Below are 20,583 nucleotides of genomic sequence, written 5' to 3' on the forward strand. Positions count from 1 at the left end.
CTCAACATATTACATTTCATCAGACATTTTTAACACTGAATAATAACACTGACTGAATCCCACCCTGGACTGCACTACCCACGTTCCCCCTCTCCTGGCCTTCTTCCTTCCTCGGCTCCTGCCTAACCCGCGCTTCTCGTTTCTTCCCATTTTGTCTCTGTCGAAATGGAGCTAAAATGTTTTTATTTTGAGGCTGGCTGCAAGGCAACCTGAGGGAGTCAGAGGGCTGGAGAGATTTCAGTCTTAATCCAGAAGTAATGTTTTGTGGAGTCAGCTCTTTCTGTTGGGGGGGGGGGTTGATTGTGAATGTGTGTGTGCGTGCGTGTTTGTGTGCATGTGTAGACAGCACTTTTCCTTGTGCATACACCATCTATCTATCTGTCTTATCCTCTCAGGGACCTGATGATGGAGCCACATTCATTTCCATTAGGATAAAAATACCATGTGGGCTTTGAGTAATTCGATTTGTGCAGTCTGAGAAGCCGAGCCCCAAGTTGAGAAAGGTCTTAACCTGAGACAACGCTTCTAATCAGTTTTCTGGCTGGTTCAGATAGAACAGAAAATACTTCACAGAAGCAGTCTCCATATTCCAGGACCAGCAGACCAAGGATAATTCCTGTTCCAGACAGTCTTGTCACACTCCACTGGCTCTATACCACAGTAACTACAGAGTAAAAACATAAACTGCATATAATTTATCTGTTAAAGCATGCTATGCATTTTTTGGGAAGAATACAGAATTCCTGGCATGTAGGCTACTATCTGTTCGGTACAAGGCAGCCTAAACCATTCTATTTTTGTGTATTATTAAAATGATGATACTTATTATTGAAAGTGTTGCGTGCAATCCTACTGTATATCATCTCATTGTTTGCACAGACAGTCCACTCAATCTACTGGGACAAAGGTCAAATCCCTATCTGAGCTGTGCATCTTTACAGCTGTCTCATATTGGAGCCTATTCTATGTACAGCACAGGAGGTTGGTGGCGCCTTAATTGGGGAGGACGGGCTCATGGTAATGGCTGGAACGGAATAGGTGGAATGGTATCAAATACATCAAACACATGGTTTCCAGATTTTTGATGCCATTGCATCCACTCCGGACATTTTTATGAGCCGTCCTCCCCTCTGCAGCCTCCTGTGATGTACAGTAAGAGATGACATGAAATAGAACCCTTCTCTACATTCAAAATAACAGCATAACGAATAACAGTAACTCTGAATAATACTTAAACTTAGGCTTTTAACGGCCTTTGTTTCATATTCTGTTGTATCTTAATAGATTTCAGTCTGCCATTTTGACAGAAGACTACACCATTAATTTTGTTTGGATATTAACTCCCGTTCATCTATGGATTCTCATTCCCCGCAAAAAGAAAGACTAGGATCACGGGGAATACGTTGCCAAGATAGGAAATATTTTATTACAGAGAAAAAAAAACTTTTCTTCCAAAATATAGAAATCTGTACAACTTTCGCACAATCAATTTACATGAACTGTACAAATTTACAGCAGTTCATCACAACATACCCAAGGAAAAGAAAATGAACACAATAAAGATGTACTGACATGAGAAATCACAAGGTAGAGTAGACAGCTTTTCTTCTTGGGTACGCTCAGATTTTTTAAAAGTTTTTCTTGTTTTGTAAGTAAAAAAAAAACAAAGGATATGTCTATCAGTACAGGGCATGGAAACTGATATTTATTTTACCAAAATAACTTGGTCCTTGCCAACACTCCAATCACAAATGGCTTCACTTATGAAAATAGTTATCCGTGTTAAAACTAAGAAATGCAAAAGGAATACATCTAAACACCTCAAAACAAATTATCGGCACTTCCCATTGTGTAATGTTATGCATGTATTCTACCATATGTCGTACAATTGCAATAGATTCTATAATATGTAAAACACCCTAAATGTGAAAGTGGCAATAATTCAAAAATCATTGAGGACAGCTTGACAAAACACAAAATAACTATTCCCTTCCCGTTTCACGTCTTAACATGCACAACTTTTCCATAAGGGTTTTTTATTGAATGTCAGAGGCCTGAGTTTGGCAATACATTCCAGGAGAGACTACTCGCGTCTCAAAAATGTCACAACTTCACTTGACATATTTAGTGCATTTTATGTGCTATTACCTCCGACTATTCAAAAACACTTTTCACAACGTTTCTGAAACCTATGTGCGCAAAGGCTGAATGGATGCTTTTACAGATCCAGTATTGTGGACTAAATCCATATTTTTTGGTGGTGGTGTTACTGTTGAGAAGGGGATCAAACAATTTCGGCTTTGTTTCCTTTTTTGTAGGTCTAAAAATGAAGTCTGTTAAAATTGGTGGGGGGGACAACTTGCTACGTCAGAAACACAGACCAATCTCATAACAACATTGATAGCTGGCATAATCGAAGCAATAGAGGAGCTGCAAGGTTTTTTAAAAGTTGGTTTTCAACCACAACAACAAAGCTCTGAGCTACTCTCTCAGACCTGTCCATCTGGCTCATTTGGAGACACTGCTTTTTCCACAGATTGCTGAATGACACCAGGAGAGATGGAGAGGGGGAGGACAGTGAGGAGGAGGGGAGTGGATGAGGATGAGGGAGGATAGGGTGTGCAGTGCGTCAACAACCACGGATCCATTACCCATGATCCTCTGTACTTAGAGAGCTTAAAGCAGCACATGCAGGTCTGATGGGCTGGTACCCAGCCTGGCCACCTTAGTGGCTAAAAGCCCCGAAACCCCACAGCCTGTCAAATCGTATGTCTGTCTGCGGCGCGACCAACCAGGAGTGAGCTATAGGACGACTGACAGCACCATCGTCCTATTGCACGCATGTAAACTGTGTACCGTCACTTCCTAACCTTTGACTTCTCCCTGCTGCCTGTCTCTATATGGCCTCCCCAGTGCAGACGGAGTGCGCTGAGTGCATGTGCTGGCTTTGCTCTCCACCGCCAAGAGGGGGTTGGTTGGGTGGAGGTTAGTTTGGAGGGGGGCCGGAGGGATTGTAGCTGCCCTGGACGAGAGTGTCCGGCCCTGGCCCCCATCCCACCTCCCTTCCCTCCCCTGGGGCGAGGAAAGATGATATGTGTCACTGCTATCTCCGTACTGCTATTGGGGGGAGGGGGTTGGCTGGTTGGTTAGCTGGCTGGGGGGTGTCTAGGCTCGGGGTGATGGCACCAGAGGGGCTTCTTGTGTCTGCCTTCCCTGACACCTCCAGAGAGGGCCCAGCAGCACCTCGAACCAGGCTGGCTCACGTTACATTGGTTCTCTCTCTCGGTTCTCCAGAGAATGGCTCATAGGTGTAACATTGAGGTCCTACGTTGGACAATGCACCCCTCATCCAAACTCAGAGACAGAAGAAAGGAGAGGTGTTGAAAGCCTTTGACCCATCTTCACTCACAAAGACAAGAACAATGTCTAACAAAAACAGATGCGAAAGCCTGACAAGGCCATTGAGTTTGAGTTGGATAGAAACAGTCAGGGGCCTACAGACTTCCCTTTGGCTACACTCACACACCCCTCGACTGCTGCAGAGTTCTACAAACGGACAACAAACGCCTGACCTGACACGACACCAAACCGCACCTACCTATCAACACCTGAACGGGTCTGAATGAAAAGCTTACAGTGTGAAATCTTTTTAAAACCTTCAGTTACTCACCCCTATTCTATAGAGAGGGGTCTAGCCTGACATAAGAGCTGTGAGCAATTCACAAAAGAAAAGGAGGGGAACTCATGACAGACGACATTCGAGTGAATGGAATGAAGAGGGTTTTCCTCTAAAAGTACACATCCCACACAATCTAAATGTCAAAGTGCATTCAATGTCATTTCTTCTGACAGGGCCACAACAACCAAAACAAATTATCCAGATCTCGGTGAAATTATAGTGCTACACTTTGAATTTGGTGAGGGCAAAAGGTCAGGGTGGGGATGGAGGAATATAAACAAAATGAGAACTTGATTGTGAATTTCAAACCAACATTCCTCGAAGGGGAGGGGACAAATCCCCAGCCCTTCCCGAAAAGCTACACATACATGGTTGGGGGTGTTGGTGGGGTGCGCTGTGACACGCTACTGTCCTTAGCAACAGGTGTCACAGCGCATTCCACCAAACTTCCATATGGAGGGGGAGGGGCTTCCTGAAGCTCGACGCTGGTATATGGAGTGCTGAGGTTCAGCCCTATATTGGGGCAGCCTCTGGGGGTAAAGAAAATGCCCTATGGTCCAAAAACGTTTAGAAGTTAGAAGGAAATTACTTTAGGCGTTTCCCCAGAGAACGACTGACCTAAGAACAGGCACAGTCTAGACCTCTGCCCCTTTACTTCCTTCCTAGACAGGAAGTACATCCAATAACAACAGGAAGTAGATAAAAGGCTGAATTTCAACGGTATGGTTCTTGACAGCAGTTCCTTGACACTTTTGAGAGGGTGGTGGGGATGGTGGTGACATGGTACCCATAGTAACCATGTGGAGAAGAAAGTGCAAAGTCAACATTGATAGACCTGTGTAAAAAAACTAAAACAAAAAGCAGCCCCTTCACCGCGCTGTTTCTCTGTCCGGGTTTCTTGGTTGGTTTTAGCTGCCCCCAACAGCTCCACGCTCCACACAGCCCTCTCCGCGAAAAAAAAAACAAAGCCTCCGGTAGATCCCACAACACAACAGACTATGGAGTGAGGAAGGAGGAAAGAAATATCAAACCTACAAGGTTTCACCTGGACGATAGGCCACATCCTCTGCTTTTTCTCCATCTTTTTTTTCTGTTTTTCATTTTATTTATTTTTAGCTTTAAAAAGGTTTGCCATCGACCAACTAGGGCGAAACCCACAACCCGACGTGGCGGGTGGCAGCCCTTAGCTGGACACAGTCATCATGTTGTAGGCTTTGGAAGGGCTGGTCCTGCCCAGCATCCCCGCCGCCTCCTTGCAGCTGATGTGACTGTCCACCATGGGGGCCGAGGTGACCACGCCGACTCCCGACGGCGCCAGGGTCCCCGGCTGGGACTCGTAGAGCACGCAGATGGAGCCGTCCTCGCCGATGCGGTAGGACACCTCGAAGGGGTCCACCCAGAGGGTGAGCTCACTGGGCAGCAGCAGGTAGAGCTGATTGATGGTCAGGCCGATGCGCTGGCCCGCTTGCCCCACCAGGGGGTCCATCTTGTGGTTGATGCGGATGCAGCGGTAGCCCGAGCCCTTGCATGGCCTGTCGGGGAACCAGTGGTGCTTGTATTGCTCTGTGGAGAAAGAGAGGTTATTATCGGCTTACCATGAGTTTCATCATCATTGGATCACTATTAGGTTCCCATGGTATTGTTTGTATTGCCAAAAAAGGGCACAGAGGGGTTAACTGTTGTTCTACGGTTACCCTATAGTGGAGCTTGTGCAGTACTGTATGAGGAGACAAGAGAGAGATGGAGAGAAAGAAAGAGGGAGATAAGTAAGAGACGTTGTCATGTGTTTACAGGTGAGAGCCAGTAAGCTAAATCTCTGCTACTTTCAAAAGTCTTATCTGAGAGAGAAGCGGGGGTCCACAGCTGTCTGCACCTGATCGGCCTTAGTTCCTAGTGTGTGTGTGGGAGTGTGTGTTATGCGAGATAAGGATGCATGTGTTTTGATAAACATTGAATAAGGTCATAAATTGGGGTATATACAAGCAATAACTGGAAAAATAACTGGATGACGCATAGTTGGAGTTTAAGTAATTGTATCTCAAATCAAACTATAATCAAGTTTTATTTTATTTTAGAGTTGCAGGGGTGAAAGGTAATAATTGTTTATGATGTTTAAGCACACATAACTAATCTATCAATGTTATTACTTTAGATGTATATTTTGATTGTGGTATGGATTACTTAGAGATAATAAATTACACGATTCCATTGAAAATTGCAGTAATAATGATTATGTTTTACAGTACTAAACACCCTGCAATAATGATTATGTTTTACTGTACTAAACACCCTGCAATAATTATTACGTTTTACTGTCCTAAACACCCTCCAATAATTATTATGGAAAAGTATTGTTGCTTTAGATTCTCTTTTGATTTAATAAAGGTTTTATTCCTTTGTAGGTAACAGATGATTCCATTGGAATATTTTTTCAGCTCTTTTATCTGCTATTCCTATTACCACGCAATAAAGCATAAACTATTTATATTGGTATTTGGGTTACATGATATAATGACCAACTACTTAGCACACTACTGTAAGTTTCCACTCACTAATGTGTGTGTGTGCGGTATGTGTGTGTAAAACAGACTGCAGACAGGGGCAGGCTTTGTTGTAGCGCAGTAATAAACCATAAGTGTCTTCTTATGGGGCTGATAAGCAGCAATAACACGTGTGTCGCTCTGTGACCAGAGTCTACGTGACACACTGAAGTGGGAGAGAGAGAGCAGTTTGATTGCACAATCCCTCCTGGCCGAGCGGCACAAAGTCCTCCATCGAACAGAGCTGAACAACAACACTGAGATGGTGAAGTCCTGGCCAGCAATCTGGGCTGGAGAACACCTCCTCTTAAACCCACACTGTCCCATTTAATATGGCCAGACCTTGTGTGTATGTGGCGAGTGTGTCCACATACCCGTTGGTGATTCAGTGTGGTATCATTCGTATGGTATGTTTAACATTTTAGTCATTTAGCAGACGCTCTTATCCAGAGCGACTTACAGTTAGTTAGTGCATACATTTTTCATACTATCAGGGGTGTTAAAGGGGCGTTAAGTGAAGGGGCGTTAAGTGACAAAATGGTTTGGAAGAAAAGAGAGAGACAGAGAAGAGGTCACGTTACTCATTTTAAGGAGAGCACAAGAAAGACAAGAGTTCTCATTCCTTCCCCATTAACTCATTTTAGAAGACGCGCATGACTGCTGCTTTCATAGTATAACAGTAGCCTAACAGGGAAAAATAAGAAAACTGCTCTTATTAAGTCTAAATTAACCTAACATCTCTAACAATACTCACATTTACTGTGTCTAGTGTGTGTTTGTATATATACAGTATATGTACTGTGTGTGTGTGTGTTGGATATGCATCTGTGTGTACGTGTGATACCAATCGCACAATTTTCTCCACTTAAGACTCCTCAGTATAGAGTTACCCCATTGATGCATCGTGGCTGAACTGGATGTGCTGCCTGCCTGTGAAAAGCCTCTGGACTAGGCCAGAGCCCGGAGAACACCTTTCCTGCACAACACCTATAATAATAATAATAATAATAATATGCCATTTAGCAGAACACCTCTGGTAGATAATGTCTCCTTTGTGTTATCAGCAGAACGCTGTGTATTGCAGCCTAATGGAGGGCTTGGCACTTGTGAAAAAGCACCAGGCAGCTATGATGGGGCTGATCTTTTGCACCAAAAAAGACACGTTGGTCAATTACGTGCCCCCAGGGCCGCTGAGAACAATCAGAGCAGAGGGGCCTATTCTAAAACCAGGGAACTGGGGAGGGAGAGAGGCTAGAAAAGTAAGTCCTCTGTGGCTCAGCTGGTAGAGCACGGCGCTTGGAACGCCAGGGTAGTGGGTTCGATCCCCGGGACCACCCATACGTAAACATGTATGCACACATGACTGTAAGTCGCTTTGGATAAAAGCGTCTGCTAAATGGCATATTATTATTATTATTATAAGCAGATGAGTTTCATCTATATATCTTCAGATTTGTATTTATTTAAATAAAGTAGTTTTCCAGTGCTTCTTTAAAGCCATGTGCCCTAAGGACATTATGAGGCAATAAAATGTGTGGAGGCTTTTTATTAAATATTAAATACACAGTTGGCTTTGTTTGGTGTGTTATTGGGTGATTTCCATTGGTCTGTGGTGTTGTGGTTGGTGGAATTATGGCAGTTTCTGATTGTGTCTAAACTCAATCCTTGGTTAAGCAGGTTACTGGTAAACAGGAAGTCCAAATGGGTAACTAACTACCGTTAGGCAACGATCACAGTTTTAATCATGATATTTAGAGCAAGTCCCCCTTCTCCCCCATATACACACACAAAGCCTGTTTATTGAACACACAGACACAATAGGCTGTGATAATGAAGTGGACAACAACAGTGAGATGGCTGGCCTACTTCAGCAGCGACCCGGGGGGGGGGGAGGGGGGCGGCAGCGGTAAACTCTCAGTGTTGCTTATGCTCACTCTGAAGACAAATGAAAAATGGGGGTGAAGGAGGAGGGCGGCCACTTCACAAAGCCCCTCTGCAACTTTTTTGATTAGATTATGTCCTTCCTACACTCCTCCCCCTATGATATCATCTTCCAGACCGAACCCCACTGCTACCAACTGCTACCCCTCTGACGGCGGCCATTTTGCTCAGTCTGCCTTCAACTTTGGCTGTTTACAAACAGTGTACTGACCTAGAGCTATGCTCAGACTACAGCTTCCACCCCTTTTCTATGCAAAACCTGCACAAACAAAGGCACTGCCTCAGAAAATGGTGTTAGTTGAAAATAGCATTGTAAACTAAGAGTTTGTTGAATAGAAATAAAACATTTTGTAACCTGATATGCTAAATGTGTAGCCTACATCTGAAACGCTCTAAAATTATATGAATTTGAACGTGAATGGTTTTGCAGATGATACAGCTGTTGCAAAACATGTTAAAATTGAGGTCATGAGGTAGGTGTTCAGTGCTTAGAGGGACAGACACTTGGTGTTATGTGGCAGATGTATGCCAGTTTTAGACTGTTAAAACCTCTGTCTATATATTTACAACAGGAAATATAAATAATAATGTATTTGAGTGGTTTGTACAAAAACAAATTCAGTCAATGACGCATAATTTTAGTGGCTGTGTCGATTTATTTATGTGTCCTTATTACAGAGGTATTCATTTAGCTAGAATGTCTACATTGGAACAGATTGTATAAAAATAAATAAATAAAAACATCTTTATTCATACATGTTCGTTAACGGAGGGAATCTATACGGCTATTTATTCTGCATTTTGTTATTTACCTTTTCGTCCTTTAATTTCGATTCGATTGAGGCTCGATCAAGAGGATCGAGTAAACAATGTAGGCTATAATACGCTTATAAAATAATCATAATCCTATGTGTGTTATTTTCTGATTGAAATGTTATAATATATTTATTTTTGCCTGAACAAATTAATATCCTCCTACGTTTTCTTGTCTGCATTACGTAATTCCATAGCCTACATCAATTCACTGGGGACTGAATACCCCATTCTTTATGGTAAGAGTTTATCGACCAACTGAACTGGTGCTACCGAAAGGTGCACTTCCTTGTTGGAACAAATAAAGTCAGGCCAAGTTATTACATTTGAACTCTGCCTTTATTCCACGTTATTGCATTGTAACTAAGCTCGAAACATGAGTAAAGCGACGAGGTATCAGAATAGAAAATGGTTGATTCGATCGACGCTTGTGTTGAAGATTATTGTTCACTATCTATTTTTGTCTCTTTTTTCCGTGAGCAAATTATCGGGGGGCGCTTTGGTGCGCTTGTGTTAGTTTGTAAACAAAGAGACCCAAATCCCCTTCAGAAAGGGATTAAAATACAACAATTCGTTACAATTATATTCTTAAACACACACAAAGACACAACATCAACAGAGGTCATGAACTAAAGTAGCCTAGGAAACGTAGGAGAAAACGAGAAACACATGTTTTACCTGACAAGATATCCTGTAAACTTGCGCTGAATGACTGAAGCTGTCGGTCATTTACGTGTCCTTTTATCCGCAGAAATCTCGACAGAAATCCGACCGCGGCACTAATCTCTGGTTTCATCGTTCCTCGAGCACAAAGAGTATGCATTGAGAAGGCAACTGCGACGACGATCCGTGCGCTTTTCCTACATATGATTCCGAAAATGATTCGTTGTTTTTCTCTCCTCGTTCGGATAATGATCCGTGTCTTTCACTTGTTTTATTTCTCTGGCGCCTATGCTGCTCATTTATTAGTCGAGGTAGGGTCGTTTCGGAGAGTACTAAGTGTGCCAGGACCGTACAGTGTGGTGACGGCTTTTGGTAAATAGAGGGGTCTCTCTCTAGGATGCCACGTTGAGGCACCCTTTCAATCTCACTTTCCTTCACCAGAGTGAACGAGTGTTGTGGAGGAAAGGGGTTTTATACCGCCCCCGCCTTCCCACGAAGGCGACAGCGCGCAGCTACAGCAACAAAAAAGGCTCGCGAATCCCGACCGCGTGATAGCCTGACGAGCCCATAGGAGGAGTGGACTGTTTGCGTCACCGCTATGAAAATAAACAGACCAAGTGACAGCGAAATAGAAGCATGAAAATTAACCCCTTGTATTGTGCTCCCATCGAAAACAACAACATCTTGCACTGGGTTTTCTGTTATTTCATAAAACGGACAGAATAATCATGGTTAGGTTCAATGCGCATTAGTAATTACGCACACAATTGTGGACACACGGTTATGCTCATGATTGTTGGTATTCAAGGCATGCTATACATTTTGTTGTTATAGTTGCTCTTGCAGGCCATTGTTTGAAAACAGTCTCAGTAGTATCAGACAGTATACATCATATATATATATATATATATATATATATATATATATATATATATATATATATATATATATATATATATATATATATATATTCATCAGACAATATAGGGGTTTACCATAATCACTTCAGTAATTCCCTAATACACACAAAGAAATGATTGCAGAGTCAGACACAAAATAACGTATTTCAAACATTTCCTCCCTCCCGTTGTTGTTCTGCTTTTACTAAACTAAACTAAGGCTTTGGGTTTCTTTGTGTCACGGTTTCGGCCGAGGCTGCTCCTCCTCCTGGTTCGGGCAGGCTTCGGCAGTCGTCGTCCCCGGAGTACTAGCTGCCACCGATCTATGTTTCATGTTCGTTTGGTTTGGTCTTAATGTTGTACACCTGTGTCTAGTTAGTCCTCGTTAGTGTTCTATTTAGTTCTCGTTGTGTGTGTCTGTGTTTGTGTGTGATTGCGCCTCTGTTACGTGTTGGAGCTACATTTTCCCTCCAGTGTTTGGAGTGGTTTCTTTGCACATGTTTTGTGCGCAGTTTATTTTGTCGCCTGTGTGTGCCTGGTATTCGCCTTCAGGCTTATTGTGCTTTTGTTTGTGTGAATTTTGCACTAAAGCCTTTGAACTGAGCCTCTGCGTCCTGCGCCTGATTCCTACACCACACCCACCTTCAGCACCTTATGACAGAATCACACACCACAATGGAATCAGCAGGATCGGCAGAGACGCCTGTGTCGCTCGAGGAGCATATCCGTGGACAAGATGGCCAGATTCGACAACTGGAGACCGCTCTACAGGAGGTAATCTACACCTTGCACCGATGGGAGGCCAGCCGGGTACCCACACCTCCACCTATCCTGCCCACCCCATCGGTCGGTCCACCAGTCCTAGGTTCGGAACCCAGGGGGATTCGGCTCTCGCCCCCGAGGGCGTATGACGGAACAGCTGCCGGGTGTCAGGGGTTCCTCCTGCAGGTGGAGCTCTACCTGGCCACTGTACACCCGGTGCCCTCGGGATACGAGAGCGTTTCCGCCCTCATCTCCTGTCTCACGGGCAAGGCGTTGGAGTGGGCTAACGCCGAGTGGAGGAGAATGGACGCCAACACCGTGACCTACGCAGAGTTCTCCCGCCGCTTCAAGGCCGTGTTCGACCATCCACCTGAGGGCAAAGCGGTGGGGGAGCGTCTAGTCCAGTTGAGACAGGGGAGGAGGAGCGCGCAGGCGTTCGCTCTAGAGTACCGGACTCTAGCGGCTGATGCAGGGTGGAATGAGCGGGCTCTCATCGACCATTTTCGATGTAACCTACGAGAGGACGTTCAACGTGAGTTGGCCTGCAGGGATACCCATCTTACATTCGACCAGTTGGTCGATATGTCCATCCGTCTGGACACCCTGCTGGCCACCCGTGGACGTCCCGAGGGGAGTCCGTCCATTCCGCCCTCCGGCGCCGCCGAGCCCTATGGAGCTCGGGGGTGCCGGCGCTAGAGAACGGAGTAGGAGGAGCCCGAGGGGGCCTGTCTCCTGCACCAAGTGCGGTCGTGGAGGGCACACTGCGGCCAGGTGCTGGGGAGGGTTCTCCGGGGGAGAAGACAACAGGCCACGCACTGGGGGGGCCTCCCAGGTGAGTAGACGTCCCACTTACCCAGAGCTTTCTGTTGCGCACTTTTGTATACCTGTGTGTTTTCCACAGGTTGCACCTCATTCCCAGCATAAGGCGCTCGTAGATTCAGGCGCAGCTGGGAATTTTGTTGATCGGAAGTTTTGTTTTGAGTTAGGGATCCCTCTCCTACCTGTTCACAAACCTTTTCCCGTTCATGCCTTAGATAGCCGTCCGTTGGGGTCGGGGTTGATCAGGGAGATCACAGCGCCACTTCGGATGTGTGCGCAGGGGGGTCATGAGGAGACTATACAGCTGTATCTGATCGACTCTCCTGCGTACCCAGTGGTGCTGGGGATTCCCTGGTTAAGCACCCACAACCCTGCTATTTCGTGGCAACAGAGGGCTCTCGATGGGTGGTCTGCTCAGTGCGAGGGGCGATGTCTGGGTGTTTCCGTGGGGGCGACTTCGGTGGAGAGTCCAAACCAAGTGCCCGCACTGCACATTCCGCCTGAATATGGGGATTTAGCTCTCGTATTTAGCAAAACTAGGGCGACGCAGTTGCCTCCTCATAGACAGGGGGATTGTGCGATTGATCTCCAGGCAGGAGCAGCGCTCCCACGGAGCCATGTGTATCCTTTGTCTCAAGAGGAGAGAAAAGCTATGGAGACTTACATAGCCGAATCTTTGAGACAGGGATACATTCGGCCCTCCACTTCTCCCGCCTCCTCGAGTTTCTTTTTTGTGAAAAAGAAGGATGGAGGGTTGCGCCCGTGCATTGATTACCGTGGTCTCAATCAGATTACTGTGAAATACAGTTATCCACTCCCTCTGATTGCGACCATGACGGAGTCATTGCATGGAGCGCGGTTTTTCACAAAACTGGATCTCAGGAGCGCGTATAACTTGGTGCGCATTAGGGAGGGTGACGAATGGAAGACAGCGTTTAGTACCACGTCAGGTCATTTCGAATATCTCGTCATGCCATATGGGTTGATGAATGCTCCATCAGTCTTCCAATCCTTCGTAGATGAGATTTTCCGGGATATGCAGGGACAAGGGGTGGTCGTGTACATTGATGACATTCTGGTGTACTCGTCTACCCGAGCCGAGCATATAACCCTGGTGCGTCGTGTATTGAGGAGGCTGTTGGAGCACGACCTATATGTCAAGGCAGAGAAATGTCTGTTTTTCCAGGAGTCGGTCTCCTTTTTGGGTTATCGGTTGTCCGCGTCAGGGGTGAGAATGGAGGTGGATCGTGTGTCCGCTGTGCGTAATTGGCAAACCCCAACTACTGTAAAAGAGGTGCAGCAGTTTTTGGGCTTTGCGAATTACTACCGGAGGTTTATCCGGGGTTTTGGACAGGTGGCAGCTCCCATCACGTCCCTTCTGAAGGGGGGTCCGGTGCGACTGCAGTGGTCAGCCGATGCGGACGGGGCCTTTAGGAGACTGAAGGACCTGTTTACGTCGGCTCCGGTGCTGGCGCATCCGGATCCCGCATTACCCTTTCAGGTTGAGGTAGACGCGTCTGAGGCTGGTATAGGGGCCGTTCTCTCTCAACGGTCCGGCACGCCACCTAAACTCCGCCCCTGTGCTTTTTACTCTAAGAAGCTCAGCCCGGCGGAGGGCAACTATGACGTTGGGGACAGGGAGCTGTTAGCTGTAGTTCAAGCCCTTAAGGTGTGGAGGCATTGGCTTGAGGGGGCTCAACACCCTTTCCTCATTTTGACTGACCATCGGAACCTGGAGTACATCCGTGCAGCGAGGAGACTGAACCCTCGCCAGGCTCGATGGAGTATGTTTCTCACCAGGTTCGTATTTAAAATCACGTACATCCCTGGGTCCCAGAATGGTAAGGCAGATGCGCTGTCCCGGCGGTATGACACGGAGGAGAGGTCCGTTGAGCCCACTCCCATACTACCGGAGTCGTTCCTTGTGGCACCGGTGGTGTGGGAGGTCGATTCCGAAATCGAGCGAGTGTTGCGTACCGACCCCAGCCCTCCACAGTGTCCTGAGGGTCGGAAGTACGTTCCGCTCGAGATTCGGGATCGACTCATTTACTGGGCTCACACGTCACCCTCCTCTGGACATCCGGGTATCGGCCGGACAGTGCATTGCCTTAGCACTAAATACTGGTGGCCCACTTTGGCTAGGGATGTGAGGGTTTATGTCTCCTCCTGCTCGGTGTGCGCCCAGTGTAAGGCGCCCCGACATCTGCCCAGGGGTAAGTTACAGCCCCTACCCGTTCCACAACGACCATGGTCCCACCTCTCGGTGGATTTTGTAACAGACCTTCCCCTCTCTCAGGGGAATACCACCATCCTGGTCGTTGTGGACCGTTTCTCTAAGGCCTGTCGTCTTCTCCCTATGTCGGGTCTTCCTACTGCCCTACAGACTGCTGAGGCCCTATTTACCCACGTCTTCCGGCATTACGGGGTCCCCGAGGATATAGTGTCTGATCGAGGCCCCCAGTTTACCTCCCGGGTGTGGAGAGCGTTTATGGAGCGTTTGGGGGTCTCGGTTAGCCTTACCTCGGGATACCACCCGGAGAGTAACGGGCAGGTAGAACGTGTCAACCAGGATGTGGGTAGGTTTCTGAGGTCTTATTGCCAGGACCGGCCTGAGGAGTGGGCGCGTTACATTCCCTGGGCCGAGATGGCCCAGAATTCTCTCCGCCACTCCTCTACCAACCTAACCCCTTTCCAATGTGTATTAGGTTACCAGCCGGTTCTGGCACCGTGGCAGCAGAGCCAGATCGAGGCCCCTGCGGTGGATGATTGGATGAGGCACTCGGAAGAGACGTGGAACGCTGCCCACGTCCACCTGCAGCGGGCCGTCCGTCGTCACAAGGCGAGCGCCGATCTCCACCGCAGTGAGGGGCCGGTGTACGCACCCGGAGATCGAGTCTGGCTCTCTACCAGAAACCTACCCCTCCGCCTGCCCTGCCGGAAGCTGGGTCGGCGGTTTGTGGGGCCCTTTAAAGTCCTGAGAAGATTGAACGAGGTGTGTTATAAGTTACATCTACCTGTTGAATATAAGAATATTAACCCCTCGTTCCATGTGTCTCTTCTCAGGCCGGTGGTAGCTGGTCCACTCCAGGACAATGAGATAGGAGAGACTCCTCCGCCCCCATTGGACATCGAGGGGGCTCCGGCGTACACCGTTCGGTCCATCTTGGACTCCAGACGCCGGATGGGGGGTCTCCAGTATCTCGTGGAGTGGGAGGGGTACGGCCCGGAGGAGCGGTGCTGGGTGCCGCGGAGGGACATCCTAGACCCATCTCTCCTGTCGGAGTTCCACCGGGACCATCCCGCGCGCCCTGCTCCGCGTCCTCCTGGTCGTCCCCGAGGCCGGGGTCGGCGCACGGCTGGAGCCGCGCGTCAAGGGGGGGGTACTGTCACGGTTTCGGCCGAGGCTGCTCCTGGTTCGGGCAGGCTTCGGCGGTCGTCGTCCCCGGAGTACTAGCTGCCACCGATCTATGTTTCATGTTCGTTTGGTTTGGTCTTAATGTTGTACACCTGTGTCTAGTTAGTCCTCGTTAGTGTTCTATTTAGTTCTCGTTGTGTGTGTCTGTGTTTGTGTGTGATTGCGCCTCTGTTACGTGTTGGAGCTACATTTTCCCTCCAGTGTTTGGAGTGGTTTCTTTGCACATGTTTTGTGCGCAGTTTATTTTGTCGCCTGTGTGCGCCTGGTATTCGCCTTCAGGCTTATTGTGCTTTTGTTTGTGTGAATTTTGCACTAAAGCCTTTGAACTGAGCCTCTGCGTCCTGCGCCTGATTCCTACACCACACCCACCTTCAGCACCTTATGACACTTTGCAAGTGTGTGGTCAGTCAATGGGGCTTCCCTCATGCTGGATTCATCAGCAATACACACTTTTCTGAGTTTGACATACACTAACGTTTGTGTATGACTTTGTGTATTCTATATTTTCACTGCCCATAAATTAGGTACATAAATTACACAAACATTGATTTATAATTATTACTGGGAGTAAGCCAATACCCTTCAGGTAAATGATTTTTGATAAAAAGAAAGATGGAATTCTTTACAAGCATTACTCACTAAATGGCCTATGGTGCCACAATTCATTTCAGAGAATGACATAATTCACCCAATGGCCAGTCTTTATTAATTTCAGAGGAGGAAATGAGTGAGAAATTGCTACTCACACCACGTGGGGAAAAATACAGATATGGAGACTGAGAGTGAGGGACAGAGGTGTTAAGCGAAAGAAGGCTGGAACAAGGTGAGAGACAATGTTAATGAATACCCAGAGCTTATGAATTCCCCTGACTTTCCCTTCGAGATAAAGAAAGTAAAAGAGAGACAATGAAGATTGGGAGATGGGAGTCACGGAGTGAGAGAAAGTGTGAAAATGTCTGGTGGCATATGGGGGGGTTACATATCACAATATTGTTTTGGGACGATATTATATTGATATTTGAGCCAACGTGTTTTCAGCACTTTTATTTCCATGACTGATCAAAACTAATGTTCTCATGCTCTCTCGTCTCTCTGCAGTAGACATATAGTGAGAAATATGTTTGGAACATCAAATCACAATAAAATCGCAGGATCAAATCACAATACATATAGAATTGTGAGAATCGCAATACATATCGTATCGGCACCTTAGTATCGTGATAATATTGTATTGTGAGGTCCCTGGCAATTCCCAGCCCTAGTAGCCAGCCAGTTGTTTATTGAGGTGTTCATGCAGGGCTCATTTGACCGTGGTCTTAGCATGACTCCCTGGCTAAATAAAGGTAAAAAATATGTGTATAGTATAGTAGGGATGTGGTAACCCCTAACAGCTTTCATCATTATTCTTAGATTTAAACTGATAGCCAGTGTGGCTGTGTGAAGCATACAGTAATGTCACATTCAAATTGTGAACAAACAGTTCTCTAGGTCAGGGGTTCCCAAACTTTTTTGGGCCAGGAACCCATTTTGAATTGAAAATTGCGACCCCACCATCTACATAAAAAAAAAAATGTAATCAGCAGCCAATGTTTTTATTTTATTAGGACTATGACAGTCTAGTAGAAATGAGTCTGACTGTGGCCGTGTCTGAATACCTATACTAGTGTACTACATACTTAAACTGCATACTATGTACTCATCGTTGCATACTATTTAGCCCGTACCGTTTAGTAAAAAGTATGCAGTATGCCACGGCTGCTGAGTAGGTGCACTGCAGTAGCCTAAGTTTGCTATTCTTGCCAATGAAAAAATCATTAAAGTAGTAGGCAATATCAGTGGGTTTTGTGATGAATGAGCCATCTGATTCAATGAATGATGGAGCCGAGTTTGCCTTTTTTCCCAACATTTCATTTGAAGTCCTCCAGCTTTATACTATTATTCTTTATATCATTTATTTTTGTTTCATAGTATAGCTTATTTTTATTTTTCCTTAGTTTAGTCACATGATTTCTCAATTTGCAGTACGTTTGCCAATCAGTTGGGCTGCCAGACTTATTTGCCATACCTTTTGCCTCATCCCTCTCAGCCATACTATTTTTCAATTCCTCATCAATCCAATGAGATTTAACAGTTTTTACAGTCATTTTCTTAATGGGTGCATGCTTATTAGTAACTGGAATAAGCAATTTCATAAATCTGTCAAGTGCAGCGTCTGGTTGCTCCTCATTACACACCACAGACCAGAAAATATTATTTACATCATCAACATAAGAATCACTCCAAAACTTATTGTATGACCTAATTTAGCTAGAATGTCTACATTGGAAAAGATTGTATAAAAAAATAAAAAATAAACATTTTTATTCATACACTATATTAGGCCCAGCCTTTGGAATTTTGGTTTTCCTAGATATGGCTACTAATAGGTGAATTCATCTCCCAATGTCTGGTGGAAAGCAGACAACCAGGTATTCCTCTAGGATTTTGCCTGTGCTTAGCTCCATTCCATTTATTTTTTATCCTGAAAAACTCCACAGTCCTTAATGATTACAATTTTTGAAAATATGGAGAGTGGTACTCATTAATGTGTTGTATTGGATTTGCTCCAAACAAAACACTTTGTATTCAGGACAAAAGTTAATTGCTTTGCCACATTTTTTGCAGTATTACTTTAGTGCCTTGTTGCAAACAGGATGCATGTTTATTCTTTACAGGTTTCCTTCTTCTCACTCTGTCAATTAGGTTAGTATTGTGGAGTAACTACAATGTTGTTGATCCATCCTCAGTTTCCTCCTATCACAGCCATTAAACTCTGTAACTGTTTTAAAGTCACCATTGGCCTCATGGTGAAATTCCTGAGCATTTTTCCTTCCTCTACGGCAACTAAGTTAGGAAGGACGCCTTTATCTTTGTAGTGACTGGGTGTATTGATACACCATCCAAAGTGTAATAACTTCCTCATGCTCAAAGGGATATTCAATGTCATGTTATTATTGCACACAGAGTGAGCCCATGCAACTTATGTGACTTGTTATGCACAATTCTAATCCTTAACTTATTTAGGCTTGCCATAACATTTTACATTTACATTTACGTCATTTAGCAGACGCTCTTATCCAGAGCGACTTACAAATTGGTGCATTCACCTTATAGCCAGTGGGATAACCACTTTACACTTTTTTTTTTGGGGGGGGGGTGGGGTAAGGTAGAAGGATTACTTTATCCTATCCCAGGTGTTCCTTAAAGAGGTGGGGTTTCAAATGTCTCCGGAAGGTGGTGAGTGACTCCGCTGTCCTGGCGTCGTGAGGGAGCTTGTTCCACCATTGGGGTGCCAGAGCAGCAAACAGTTTTGACTGGGCTGAGCGGGAACTGTGCTTCAGCAGAGGTAGGGGAGCCAGCAGGCCAGAGGTGGATGAACGCAATGCCCTCGTTTGGGTGTAGGGACTGATCAGAGCCTGAAGGTACGGAGGTGCTGTTCCCCTCACAGCTCCGTAGGCAAGCACCATGGTCTTGTAGCAGATGCAAGCTTCAACTGGAAGCCAGTGTAGTGTGCGGAGGAGCGGGGTGACGTGAGAGAACTTGGGAAGGTTGAACACCAGACGGGCTGCGGCATTCTGGATGAGTTGTAGGGGTTTAATGGCACAGGCAGGGAGCCCAGCCAACAGCGAGTTGCAGTAATCCAGACGGGAGATGACAAGTGCCTGGATTAGGACCTGTGCCGCTTCCTGTGTAAGGCAGGGTCGTACTCTCCGAATGTTGTAGAGCATGAACCTACAGGATCGGGTCACCGCCTTGATGTTAGCGGAGAACGACAGGGTGTTGTCCAGGGTCACGCCAAGGCTCTTCGCACTCTGGGAGGAGGACACAACGGAGTTGTCAACCGTGATGGCGAGATCATGGAACGGGCAGTCCTTCCCCGGGAGGAAGAGCAGCTCCGTCTTGCCAAGGTTCAGCTTTAGGTGGTGATCCGTCATCCATACTGATATGTCTGCCAGACATGCAGAGATGCGATTCGCCACCTGGTTATCTGAAGGGGGAAAGGAGAAGATTAGTTGTGTGTCGTCTGCGTAGCAATGATAGGAGAGGCCATATGAGGATATGACAGAGCCAAGTGACTTGGTGTATAGCGAGAATAGGAGAGGGCCTAGAACTGAGCCCTGGGGGACACCAGTGGTGAGAGCACGTGGTGCGGAGACAGCTTCTCGCCACGCCACTTGGTAGGAGCGACCGGTCAGGTAGGACGCAATCCAAGAGTGAGCCGCGCCGGAGATGCCCAGCTCGGAGAGGGTGGAGAGGAGGATCTGATGGTTCACAGTATCAAAGGCAGCAGACAGGTCTAGAAGGACAAGAGCAGAGGAGAGAGAGTTAGCTTTAGCAGTGCGGAGAGCCTCCGTGACACAGAGAAGAGCAGTCTCAGTTGAATGACCAGTCTTGAAAACTGACTGGTTTGGATCAAGAAGGTCATTTTGAGAGAGATAGCAAGAGAGTTGGCTAAAGACGGAACGCTCAATAGTTTTGGAGAGAAAAGAAAGAAGGGATACTGACCTGTAGTTGTTGACATCAGAGGGATCGAGTGTTGGTTTTTTGAGAAGGGGTGCAACTCTCGCTCTCTTGAAGACGGAAGGGACATAGCCAGCGGTCAAGGATGAGTTGATCAGCGAGGTGAGGTAAGGGAGAAGGTCACCGGAGATTGAATACTCAAGACATTTCAGCTTTTCATTTTTAATTAATTTGTAAACATTTCAAAAAACATAATTCCACTTTGACATTACGGGGTATTGTGTGTAGGCCGGTGACAAAAAAAAATCACAATTTAATCCATATTAAATTCAGGCTGTAACAACAAAATGTGGAAAGGTCAAGGGGTGTGAATACTTTTTGAAGGCACTGTATGTTTTCCTGAGAGTCGTATAATATTTTGTAGCTTAAATGGTTTAAAGTCACATTTGTAGGAAGAAAACAGAAACCACTCTGTTTATTACAACCACATTTAGCTGCTACTCATGTAACCCCGGTTCTATGAACCAAGTGCGATTTTATGTATTTTATTTC

At 46.1% G+C, this 20,583-nt stretch overlaps 1 protein-coding gene across 1 annotated transcript; it reads right to left on the bottom strand.

Moving 5' to 3' along the window:
• Positions 1 to 1,399: 1,399 nt before the first annotated feature.
• On the bottom strand, positions 1,400 to 10,126 carry btg1 (B-cell translocation gene 1, anti-proliferative). The gene is made up of 2 exons (XM_084162754.1): positions 9,652 to 10,126; positions 1,400 to 5,242 (listed from the first exon to the last, which is right to left on the bottom strand). Exons 1-2 carry the CDS (start codon positions 9,794 to 9,796, stop codon positions 4,863 to 4,865), a joined length of 525 nt encoding a protein of 174 aa, XP_084018880.1. The 5' UTR covers positions 9,797 to 10,126; the 3' UTR covers positions 1,400 to 4,862.
• Positions 10,127 to 20,583: the final 10,457 nt, after the last annotated feature.

Source organism: Coregonus lavaretus (genome assembly GCF_964263955.1).
Source record: "Coregonus lavaretus genome assembly, chromosome: 5".
Taxonomy (NCBI): Eukaryota; Metazoa; Chordata; class Actinopteri; order Salmoniformes; family Salmonidae; genus Coregonus; species Coregonus lavaretus.

Coding starts and splice junctions, on each gene's coding strand:
- btg1 (XM_084162754.1), bottom strand. CDS start 9,796: ATGCATACTCTTTGTGCTCGAGGAACGATGAAACCAGAGATTAGTGCC. Junction 5,243..9,651: donor TTTACAGGATATCTTGTCAG/GTAAAACATGTG, acceptor CTTTCTCCACAG/AGCAATACAAGCACCACTGG.